The sequence below is a fragment of the Fusarium solani genome (assembly GCF_023522795.1).
Source record: "Fusarium solani strain SB1 chromosome Unknown bctg00000005, whole genome shotgun sequence".
Classification (NCBI taxonomy): domain Eukaryota; kingdom Fungi; phylum Ascomycota; class Sordariomycetes; order Hypocreales; family Nectriaceae; genus Fusarium; species Fusarium solani.
The window spans coordinates 1561519-1573717 of NW_027072153.1; the positions used below are offsets into that span (position 1 = coordinate 1561519).

General features: G+C 51.7%; 4 protein-coding genes across 4 annotated transcripts; 2 read left to right on the top strand and 2 right to left on the bottom strand.

Annotated features, from left to right (window-relative positions):
- Nucleotides 1–248: 248 nt before the first annotated feature.
- On the top strand, nt 249–3749 carry MRS44_008911 (uncharacterized protein; the record flags this gene model as incomplete). The annotated part of the gene is made up of 1 exon (XM_046276360.2): nt 249–3749. One exon carries the CDS (start codon nt 249–251, stop codon nt 3747–3749), a length of 3501 nt encoding a protein of 1166 aa, XP_046132369.2.
- Nucleotides 3750–4163: 414 nt separating this feature from the next.
- On the bottom strand, nt 4164–4937 carry MRS44_008912 (uncharacterized protein; the record flags this gene model as incomplete). Its single annotated transcript, XM_046269734.2, has 1 exon — nt 4164–4937. The coding sequence occupies one exon, from the start codon at nt 4935–4937 to the stop codon at nt 4164–4166; it is 774 nt and encodes a 257-aa protein (XP_046132370.1).
- Nucleotides 4938–6583: 1646 nt separating this feature from the next.
- On the bottom strand, nt 6584–8893 carry MRS44_008913 (uncharacterized protein; the record flags this gene model as incomplete). Its single annotated transcript, XM_065621110.1, has 5 exons — nt 6584–7452; nt 7508–7637; nt 7680–7940; nt 7992–8313; nt 8787–8893. The coding sequence occupies 5 exons, from the start codon at nt 8891–8893 to the stop codon at nt 6584–6586; spliced, it is 1689 nt and encodes a 562-aa protein (XP_065477182.1).
- Nucleotides 8894–8959: 66 nt separating this feature from the next.
- MRS44_008914 (uncharacterized protein) lies at nt 8960–11984 on the top strand (the record flags this gene model as incomplete). The annotated part of the gene is made up of 8 exons (XM_065621111.1): nt 8960–9122; nt 9177–9374; nt 9442–10697; nt 10746–10935; nt 10990–11288; nt 11342–11384; nt 11438–11515; nt 11563–11984. 8 exons carry the CDS (start codon nt 8960–8962, stop codon nt 11982–11984), a joined length of 2649 nt encoding a protein of 882 aa, XP_065477183.1.
- Nucleotides 11985–12199: the final 215 nt, after the last annotated feature.

A 12199-nucleotide genomic window follows, 5' to 3' on the forward strand; every position in this document is an offset into this window, starting at 1 on the left:
TCCGTTACCCAGGACGCTTCCGTTTTCTTCGCCGTCTTCAACGAGACTACACCCACTTCCAAAAGACTCTGTCTCCTTCGAACGCCCTATTTACTCCAATTTTCGAATTTTCTTCACTATCGAATCTCACTCTGCGATCCTCAATCGTGAAATGGTGGGTTAACGCTGACTGGGAGGTTCGTCATCTTCGGCTCTGACAGCCACTCGACATCTGCTGATGCTTCCTCGGAACAGCCTTTCACGTATCAATGGGATCCGTTCTGGTCGAGGCGATGGCCCAGGAAGGCATGAGAGAACTTGGAGTCAAGAAGGTTCACCCTTTCTTCTCCAAGGAACCCGCCGTTGACCCTGCGCGCCACTCCGAACTCTCGGCCCAACCCCCTACAGCTCCGGACCACGATGACCAGCACGACAGCGCTCAATCGGGGTCAGACTCGCCGAACGGCCGGCGAAAGCGTCGAAAGCCGGACAGCTCTGTTGCACAAGATGCTCCCGGTTCCAAGAGACCACGCCGAAAACGCCAAGGGGAAGGACGACAAACAACCCTCGTTCCCACGGAGCAGGCTTCAGATATAACTCCCGAACCTAATACCACCGACATTCCGACTCCTCCACTAAGCGATGCGCCTATGACTTCCGCCGAAGCCCCTTCACAGTCTGCTCTCGAAGCACCACCCGTCTCAACCTCGAACCCACCCGATGCCGCAAATAAGAAGGTTCTCAAATGGAACCCGAAAACAGGGACACTCGGATCACCACCCAAATCCAAGTCGAAAAGCCTTCCTTCCCGCATAGTGTGCGTCAAATACGGCCGAGATGAAGCGAGTCGGAAGGACATGGGTGATAAGATCACTCAAATCCTGGACGGCAAGACACTATTTCCTCCAACCTCCTCAAAGAGCCGAGCCAAGAAGCCAAAAGAAAGTGTTGTTAAGAAAGCACCTGGTCTGGTCAAAGCTACACATCCTTTCTTCACCGGAAAAGCGAAACAGACACCCCCCGCTACAAGCGAGAACCATAAAACAGCTGAGAACCGGCCCTCTCGACAGACAGTCTTTATGTCTACGCCATTGTCCCCGAAGAAGACACGAAACCCTTTCACCTCTGACCATCAGCTCCCACGATTTGGTATCAGAACCGGTACAACAAAGATTCCCGGGGCTGTATATCCTCTTTGGCCTGCAAAGGGAATGGCCCACGTTCGTGGACTTGAAGGTTCACTTTGTTCTCAGGTCGTTTCTCAGGACAACGTCGCCAAGAAGTCAAAGGGTTATACAGTGACGGTTTCTTCAGATGAATCTGTTCTGGGGGGCTTTTGCACCAGCATGGATCTCACTGCTCTCCGCAACTCGCTTCCCACAAATGATGACAACTTCGAGCCAGCACCAACAGAATTACGAATCCCGACGAGACATTTTGAAAGTGGCCGAAAGGCTCAGAAGCGCATCCGGTCAGAACTTCGAACATGGTGGCCCACCCCTACCGAGGACGACGACGACATAATAGGACATAGGGCCCCCAGTGCTCAGCCGAAAAGAACACATCCGGCCATTCTTAGATTATATGAAGAACTCGAGACGAGCCTTTCCGCATATGACAAGTCTGCATGCGAAAGTGTGTCCTGGACACACAAGTACGCCCCAAGCACAGCAGCCGAGGTTCTCCAAGCTGGCAGGGAGGCTATTCTGCTCAAAGAATGGTTGCAAACACTCAAGGTTCAGTCTGTCGGTACTGGCAATGCTGACGCAGGAGGGGCAAAGGGAAAGGCTAAATCGGCTGCTGCTCCCAAGAAGAAGAGAAAGAAGGATAAGCTGGATGGCTTCATTATCGACAGCGAGGAGGAAGCGAATGAAATGGACGAGGTATCCGAGGATGACGATGACTGGGCGCCTGCTGGCTCAGGAGTCACGAAAAAGACGGTTATCCGAAGCGGAGATGCAGCTGCCAAAGGAGGGAAAGATCAAGGACGTCTCACGAATACAGTGGTAATTAGCGGACCCCATGGCAGCGGGAAAACAGCCGCCGTCTACGCTGTAGCCAAGGAGCTGGGTTTTGAGATTTTCGAGATCAACCCAGGGAGCAGGCGAAGCGGCAAGGATATTCTGGAGAAAGTTGGTGATATGACGCGCAATCATCTCGTTCAACAGCACCGCGCCGACCCTACTACAGAGGCAGAGGAGGATGAAGTAACCAGAGACTTGAAGTCGGGGAAGCAGGGCATGATGACGGCGTTTTTCCAGCCCAAAGCAGCTGCCGCCTCGAAGAAGCCAACCAAGAAGTCTACCGAAGCAAAGTCAAACGAAATAACCAAGGGAAGCCAAGGCCAGAAGCAGTCACTCATCCTTTTGGAAGAAGTGGATGTTCTCTACGAAGAGGATAAGCAGTTCTGGGCAACCTTGATGGGCATGATGGTACAATCAAAACGGCCATTCATCATGACCTGCAATGACGAGAACATGGTGCCCCTGCAGACCCTCAACTTGCACGGCATCTTCCGATTCTCTCATCCACCGACCGACCTGGCTATCGATCACTGCCTACTTGTTGCAGCAAATGAGGGCCATCTGCTAAAACGCTCGGCCGTCGAGGCCCTATACAAGTCTCGCAACAACGACTTGAGAGCTACCCTAGTAGAACTCAACTACTGGTGTCAGATTAGCGTTGGAGATCGCAAAGGTGGTTTCGACTGGTTCTATCTCCGATGGCCCAAGGGCTCTGACCGAGATGAGAATGGGGATGTGGTTCGGGTCTTGAGCGAAGACACTTACCGTAAGGGTATGGGATGGATTGGACGTGATCTCACTGCCACATGCCTAGACCCATTAGAGTCGGAGGAAGAGGTGATGAAGCAGTGCTGGAACTCATGGACACTTGACATGGGTGACTGGAACAACAGCTTGCATCTCCAATCCTGGGCCGACGATATAACCAGGAACGCATCGGAGCCCAGCCAGAGACTTCACGCTCTGGCGGCATTCGACGAGTTTTGCACTTCGATGAGCGATGCGGATCTTATCTCGAGTGGCTCGCTGGGAACTAGATTCCAGGAGGTGCTCGATCCAGAACTGCCCGAAATTCCGACCAAGACGAGAGATGATTTCATTGTGGGCCGTCGCCTCCTGGAGGCGGATCCCAAGTCGACACCATCTATGCCCAGCGTTGGCCTCTCAATCTCTCTCAAATCCCTGACGAGACAGAGACTTTTCAAACTATCTCCAACAACCGATGTCACATCCCCATCCATTCTCCAGCCATTGGCGGAGGATCGCGCAGTCTCTGTTCTGGACGACTCTTTCGAGCATTGCACGAGACCTATGACTCGGATGGACCTGGCGCTGGCGTTCGACCCGATTGCTGTTAATGAGAAGGCAGCGGCATCCAGCCATCTGGACCCATCAGTGTTTGATCGCACAATGAAGCTCATCGTGTTGGACATTGCTCCATGGGTGCGAGGCATTGTGGAGTTTGACAACAAGCTCATGCAGGAGAGACTCAAGTTGAGCAACCTCCTGAGTGAGGGTGGAAAGAGAAAGAGAATGCGTACCACTCGCAGCGCATACTCGGCTCTGGAAGGAGGTGAGAGGAGGACAACTCGACGGGAAAGATACTTTGGCGATTGTCTCAACACAGCATTTGTGAGACGTACCGCTGGTGACACCTGGCAGGAAGCTGTGGAGGCGATGAGACCAAGGGAGAGCGTGGAGAGCGCTCCAAGCAGCCCATCATCCCCTGGATCAAGCTTGGCTTAACGATGTTGAATGTGGAGAAGATGATGTATACTACACGTGCGAGTTTCACTTTGAACTCTATGATTGAAACATATAGGAACGGTTTGGGGTTATTGCAAAGGCGTTGGTGGACAGAGCGCATGACATAGAGTTCATTGGTTTGAAGCAACACAATATATAAATGTGTATCTCTAAAGCAATAACGTTATAAAAAGAGTAAAATAACTAAAATCGTCAAATCATTGTCTCGTATCGGATATCAAAATTGCCAAGTAACGAAAGGTGCCAGCCCAGTTAAACAATCTTAACCTCCCAATAACAAACTTAGTCCTATAACAAAGAAACCCATTTCATTTCATTATCCCATCTGATGTAAAACGTATCAAATTTAGAATGACGCTCGCTGAAGCCACTTTTGTTTATCAAGTCTCTCGCTCAGCGGGGAACAGCAACTGGTTGAGCTACAGAATGTCTCCTGCGCTCGGGTTCGTAGAAGCTCTCGCCGGGGTAGGGCTCATCGGGATAGGGCAGACGTCCCACACGGGGGTGCTCGTCCCGGGACATCCGGCGTATCCTCTCCTCTTCAGCGGGGGATAGTCTCTCGTAACTCTGAAGAGCCGCAGAGCGTCTCCGGCCTGGGAAGGGGCCGATCTCTTCGTAGTAGACGACATCGCCGCCGTGGCGTCTGGCGCGGTCAATAGCACGTTCGGCATCCGAGGCACGGCGATGACGGTGGTGGTGCTCGTGACGGTCCGAGTGGCGGTGTTTCGGGTGAGGACGGGATTCCCACTCTTCAGCGTCGCCGTAGAGAACGCCCTTGGGCCAAACTTTGTGGGCGAGGACGGTGGCAAGGCCGATGCCGGCTATGAGACCGGCCGAAGTTTTGAAGAGGCCGTGATGATGCTCCTGGCCGTGGGATGATTTATGAGACTGGCCGTGGCTGCTCTTGTGCTGGCTGCCATGTTGACTGTCGTGTTGGCGATGGTGGCTGTGGCTGTGACGGCGAGTGGGAGAGTAAGAGGACGAGCGAGAGCTTGATTCTGACGATCTTCTCACCCCCGACCTTGAACGAGAAACACCACGGGTGCTAGGATGGAAGGACACAGGACGAGGGCGAGAAGTAGCTCTGCCTCTAGTGGCAGGGGGAGATGGTGATCTTGGCTTGCGGTTGCCAGTGCTTGGCCGCGAGAATGAACGAGAGCGGTCCATAACCTCTGAAGTCAAGTTTTCGAGACTCTGTTCTTGTGTTGTTGTAAAAGATGTGTTTTGTAGTTTCTGGTGATTCTGTTGGATGTTGTTGTCTTGTTGTAGGCTTGTGGCTAAGGTGCTTTTGTAATCAAGGCTCGACAACTCTGATGATGCTTATAAGCTTGTATTGCGTGCTGATGCTTCTTGTCTTTAATCGCTAATCTGGCTCCGGTGATTTTTAAGCTAAAAAGACCGACTCAAAAGAAGTCGGCCGATCGGAGATGGACCGGCGGTGTTGGGGAACAAAAAGAGTCAGCGTCCACCAGACTTACAACCCGAGTCGGGATTCGGCGACGGCGAGCGAGGAGAAGACAAAAGCAATCAATCACACGCGCCGTTGGAGGTCTGCTGCTAGAGAGGGTGCGTTCCAATCGCCGGGCTCGGTTTCGGTGTCTCGTGCTGGGGAACTTGCAGGGATGTCCTAGCTAAACGTCGACGATGACGTATAAGCAACGGAGAGGCCGCAAAAGGAATGGTCTGTTCTTTTTGGTATGTTAAAGAAGAAGAAAGAAGGAAAGAAGAATGAGGGAGAAGATGCCATGTTTATGTGTGAGCTAGGGAGACTATTACGAGCCGGCGCTTAAAGCGACTCTTCTTACAACGAAAATGGAGGGAAGCCGTGTTCCAGGAAGCGAGTGTCGATCACTTTCTGGTAGATGGCGGGGGGAAGGGAAACAAATCAGGGCTCGCTGATCATCCTCATGCACAGCATGACTTGCAGGAAAACAGTCCAGCGCATTACACACCTCTATCAGAAGCTGGTGACCGCCAGATGGTCTCCCCTCCTGCGGCTGAAGCGGAAGACAATCAAAAAGAATTTCCTGAGTATGTTATGACGAGGATGATACTGCGTCTACTGCGCACATCCGCGGCCGTGGTCCTTGTTCTTCTTACACATCCATGTCTTTGTCTGTCACTGCCCACTTTATCAACAAGTTCCCACTTATTCCAGGCGATGCCGAACTCCGAGTAAACATGAAACGACCCTTCTCTGTTACAATCAGACCTTTCGTGATTTGTCCATCTAAAAAAGACAAGAGATGCCGCTTGCAGAGAGGCAGCCAAGACCCGGGGGTAGTACAGTAACTGACAGGGCGTAGACCAAAGGGGGGATGATCATCATGCAGCTCAAGACTACCAATGAGCAGGATCTGCAACTCGTCATGAGTTATCATGACAGGTCGGGGTGCAGCTTCAGCTCCAATGCGTATGCAGAGAGCTCCGTCTGGCCTCGGGCGACTGCGGTATCACTTTACCCACGGGCTGAAGAGATGTTTTCTTTTGAGAGGGAAAATCCTATAGGCCAGAAGAAAGAGGGCCTATCATCTGAGTGACTTGAGTTGTCTCCATCCCCGCTATCAATATCCCGACCATGGCCAGGGCTGGACTTACCAGTATTGGTTGGAAAGAGCCTTGTGATAACTTGCGTTTTGCAAGGTGAGTAAATTCTCCGATCTAGGGACATGTATCCAACACGTAGACCCATCTAGAGCTTGCTTCTTACATGCAAAAGGAAAACAGTCTGCCTCGTTGCCTTACCAATACCCAACCCCTCTCTTTCACTCCCGAAAGACTCTCTCTCCTTAACATTGCCACCGTTTCATATATCATGACTTGTCTGGTCCAACTGTCCCCTGCTCCAATAACTTCGCCATAAACGGCTTGAGCTGAGACGCTCCGCCACCTCGTCTCCTACCCGCCTCCCTTCGCCCTCTCGGGCTCCCATACATCAAAGCCCTCGCCATACCGGGCCTCCTATCATGGCTCATCTTCAGACTGTAAAAGTCGACATCATCTTTGGGCAGCATGCTTGGCATTGGCGTCCCGGGGTTTGAGTAGGTCAGCAGGAGCATCTTGACCGTGGTGGTCACCTTTCGTTCAGTAAAGGTGTTCCAGAACTTTCTGATTGTCTGGCGGGTTTTTCGCTCGTCTTTGTGAGAGTCAATGACTAGAACTACCTGCGGTATTTCGGCTAGAACAGCGACAAGAAGGGATATCCAGTCATCTTCCGTGACGCAAGAGTGGAAGTTAGACTCAGTCAAGTTCTTGTATAATGAGCTCTCCGAGTTTTGCTCGAGGACCTGCCAGACGAGAGAACGCCAGGTATCCGGGACAGTCATGGGCTTCGCCAACTGTGAACTCACATACCAAGCCAAAGGTAGGTCAGCCTCTTTCGCTAGCTCAACAATGTCCAAGGCAAAGTCCCGTGAAGCATCAGCCGCTACCAAGTTCCCTTGTATTTGAATAAGCGCCGAACCCGGCTGAGAGATCCAGCTTCGTATCTTGGCCGATGTCCAGAGCTGATCCGGGACGGGGTTTCCTCGCATCCGTCGGCGATCCCTCAATGTCGTTCCCAGATCGAGAGCCTTCTCCGGCTTGAACGGTACAGATATGAAGTATTTGGCCATCTCTTTGATCACAAGAGGGGTTCTTCCGAGCAATGAAGGCTGTCTCAGAGGTGGAAGAGTAGCATCACCTGAACTCCCACTCAGCGAATTATACTATGCCATCTCATTCTCTCAGCAACTTACCGGGCAGCCCATAACGGGAATCAGACATGTTTCTCTCTCTTTGAAGCCTCAGGACCTCTTGTTGAACCTGTTGCATTTGCGAAACCATGGAACTGAGATACCTTGTCTCGGCTTGCTGAGCGACCGCCGCCTGTTCTCGTATTCTCGTAGTTGTGTGTTGTATTTGACGCACCACATCATCAAATTCCAGTGCCCATGGATCCTTAATCGCCGTCCACGTCTTTCTGATGAAATTCCCCCTTGTCTTACTATACCATCTCAGAGCTCGGGTGCAAAAGTCAATGATATGGGCGTATATGGTTGCCAGAGTGGCCTGTATGCGAGGTACTGGATATAGCTCGCTGGCCAGGAAATCCACCTCTGGAAGGGCGTCACTGATGGTAGAGAATGCCTCGGAAACCTTTCCAGAAAGTTCTTGATGGTTCAAAGTCACCTATGCAGAAAGTCTCAATGATATCCATGTAAGTTTCACGGTCACACTCACCAAGAACAGGAACTTCATAGATCCCCAAACGAGCGCTGCGTACTCCGGATGGCTTGATACCAGAACGTCAATGACTTTACTAAAAGTATTGATCTTGCTGACAGTTTTGGTCCACATCCGAGCCGCTTCTTTGGTGAATCGGTGCCTGGAGCTTTTCTTCTTGTTCTGCTGGTCCTCAGCCTTGCGTACCTCTTCCAGCACACTATCCATTGTCGACGACTTCAAGGACGGAAATTCATATTTTCGGTTCTTCTGTGCTTGATCGCGGTTGAACTGTACTGCCTTCTGGAATGCCTCTTTTAGAATCTTCTCCGTGTCACCTCTGAACAAACCCAGTCAGCGTTTGCCTGCACATGTGTGTGTCTTTAGGATCGGTATATCATACAGATTTTCTTGGTTTTCTGACTTAAACCAGGTCTTTACTCTGGGCGAACATTCTTCTGGCTTGGGTGTTGTCATAACAGCTTCTCTTACTTGCCTGTCGCTATTGAGAGCCTCCGCAGAAATGGGTATCATGAAACTCGAAGCAACGAATCGTATACAAAAGCAATACGACTCGGAATCATTCAGTCTCCTTTATTCAGCCCTTTTCTTCTCATGAGAGTCGCAATAGTCATGTCCATGGAACAGGGTGCAGCCTGAAAATGGCAGAGCCTCGGTGGTTGGGCGTCCTGCGGCCTGCGACCAGGCTCTCAACAAGGCTGTCTACCCATGCAGCAACAACCAGTCCAATGCGAAAACGCCTGAGGCTAAGTCTGCAATATCAATTCTGATCATCCATTTTGAGGCTTTTACCCCGCCTCTGAGCGCTTACGTGCAGTGCCTGCCACGTTGGGCCACAGACTGCGATTGCCTCCTCTCTTGTAGATCTTTCCTTGGGCACCTTCTTCCTTTTCTTCCATCTTGTGCCCCTACAGGATTTTCTGTATCTCAAGCTACCTACCTCTCTACTTAATACCTTTCTTAAAATGGCGTCTCGAGATTCAAACAACGCCGAGAGCCTGGAGGTTGGCATGGCCGCTGTCCCAGGAAGAATGGGCAATCCCTACAACCCAGCAACAAACAACAACTCGACCATGGACAAAACTATTTCGCAAGACCATTCGAACTATCATGGTCATATCTTTTCAAGTATGTTTACAGATCTCGACCATACTTAATGGACTCAACTAAACGTCAATGTAGCGGCCCGAAGAGTGGTCTATCAGCAACCCCCCAAACCGCCACGCCCTGGTCCACCACGCCTCGATAACCCGGGCTTCGATACGCAACAATTTCGGCCGGTAGCACACCCACCGGATCTAACATTGGAGTACAACGGCCGCGATCATGGTCAGCCTGATGGAGGAGAGGGGGGTGATGAGATTTTCTCTGAGGAGAAAGGTACGGTATCCAACTCTCTGTGAATGTCATTGTACATCAAGTTAACACTTGATGATGCGTCCTTCAGTCGCAGACCTTGCGCAACGACTTTCCGAACAGCTTACCGCCAAGTTGAGCGACCTAGTTGGTCAAGATCTTCAACCAGACTCTGCAATCTCTCGGGTTATGGATAATCTTGTGTCTACGGTTTCCCGCCTCCAGGTCGAGAACGAGCTGCTCGAGGAAGAACTCCAACATATCAAGACAGCCCGCCATACACCCCCGGAGTATGTAGAAGAAGAGGCCATTCATGAGGAAACTGGGTCTCATCGCTGCCACGAACCTGTCAAGTTTGCAACGCTGTATCGCGTGAGCTGTAGGTGTATGCATGAAGCACATATGACGAGGTTTTACCTGGACCCTCCTCGCCTTTTCAAGGGCGACACCGAAAACTGCCATTTCAGAGGAACCGTTCAAATCCCTGACGACGGAGAATACCTTCAAGACCATCCAGAAGTTGCATTCGGGGTTGTCGAAGAATATGAATGTGACAAGGAAACAGTCCGTGAGGTTCTGGCTAAGGAAGGGCAAACCAGGCGTCTTGGTCAGGTTCTTAGGCAAGATCACTACCCCAAAGAGCCTGAAGAGAGTGAGATATTAGTCGGAAATGCTGCACAGGATGGGATTAAGGCCATCCTCGAGGCATTTCCCGGTAGGTTTCCTGGTTTTCAGAACCCTCCCGACTTTCTTCAGTGGGAAGACGCCGATTCGATAGATGATCACTTCGAAGTAATTTCAAGACCATACTCTCTCTTCCACCTCTTTGGCAATATGCTCATCGAGGCTCTTGAAGAGGTTGAAATGGGCGACTTGATGAGAGATTCACTCCGGTTTCTGTGTCAGTGGATAGAGAGCAACTACAGGGAGGAATGGGACGAGGCCGATGCCTTGATTGCCCAAAGCAAAATCAACAGGAAACACCTTGACGCATTATTCCGGTCTGGAGAGCTAGTCTTTTGCCCTGGTGGTAACGGGCCAGGAAGTGGTGCCATTGTCCCTTGGTTCCCAGACGCGGACAGCCCACGTGGTCGCCGTTTCTGCTCCTGGGAATTCAACGGCCACCTCACTCGTTACTGGCGGGTTGCTATAATACCACAAACTCCTGGCTGGGTTCGTCATCAGTACGACAGGCTCGTAGACATAACGAGCCTTCCCAGCTACCCACTGAGATTCGCTCCGGGGGACATCAAAGCAAAGTTGGTTGCCAGAGGACAAAGATTCTGGGCTTGCAGGCGTCAGAAACTCGTCTGCTACAACGAATATGGCGCAGACAGTGTCTTTCAAGTTTGTCTCTATCCGATCCCATCAAAGCACTTTCCTAATGTCGCACAGGCTGAGAGGCGATTCATGATCGACTACGACATGTATAGACGCCTACACCCTGGCAACAACATTTTTAAAGGGGCTCCCGGCAAAGCTTGGGCTAAAGATGAGTTGCTAGGGGTTGAGGAACCGCCCGAGGATTTCCTCTACTGTCTACCGCCAGTCATCCACGGATTTGATTTCACCACCAAGACCTGGAGTCAGTATTTTCAGGGGCGAAGCAACGTCACGGCACTCACTGACTAGGCAATAGAGACCTTGCAGGTAGACCGCATCACCGATGTGACTTGGAACAAGAGGGCGTTTTCGCAGCTTGTTGCGCCCCCTGAGACTAAAGAGCTGATCCAGGCCGTGGTGTCAGCCCATGGAGAAAGGAAGAACATGGGGCTAGACATCATCGAAGGCAAAGGACAGGGGCTTCTCGTCTTGCTTCACGGCGGACCTGGAACTGGAAAGACTCTGACGGCAGAAAGTATCGCCGAGGAGCAGGAGAGGCCTTTGTACAGGGTGACATGCGGTGATATCGGGACTGAGCCTAAGGAGGTAGAACAGGTAACTAATCTATCACCCTCGCCTGGTCCAGTCCATATGCTAACTGTGGCCAGTATCTCGGCGATGTTCTCGAGATAGGGAGAGCCTGGGGTTGCGGTAGGGGACTCTGCCAGTCACTAATTGGAGAGCTGTTGCTGATCCTCATCCAGTGGTCCTTCTCGATGAAGCAGACGTCTTTCTCGAGGAGAGGTCATTTTCAGACCAGAAACGAAATGCCATCATTTCAAGTACGACTCCCCCGTCCCCTCTCGGGATACATACTTACAGCTGGTAGTATTCCTCCGTATCCTGGAGTACTATGACGGCATCCTCATTTTGACGACCAACCGCATTGGCAGCTTTGACGAAGCCTTCAAGTCACGCATCCAGCTGGCCTTGGGCTACCCGACACTTGACGAGGAGGACCGGCTCAAGATCTGGGGCAACTTTGTGCAGATGCTCCCTCGCACCAAGGACCGCGTCGACATGGAGGACCTGCAGATGAACTTGCCCAAGCTGGCGCGGGACGAGATCAACGGGCGCGAGATCCGCAACATCATCACCATGGCGCGGCACCTGGCCAAGTTCCGAAAAGAGACGCTCCGCTATCAGCACATGCGGGACGCTCTAAGGTCATCGCAGAAGTTCAGCGAGTACCTGAACCAGGTCAAGGGCGTCTCGGACGACGACTGGGCGAGGGCGGACAAGCTGAGGTAGGTAGGCAACAGTGGACAGGAGGGTGTAATGTGCTTGGGAACTCTCAGACATGATATGCAGATGGAAGAAGTTACGCCGAGCCCTGCTTTGCGGAGCGGAGCGGCAAACTCGCCAATCACGGGTTGTTTCTGCCTCGACGAGTGTTGTAATGAACAAGGACATGGCTGCATTCAGTCACAACTCACAACCTGTAACCTTTGAAACCCGCATTTACA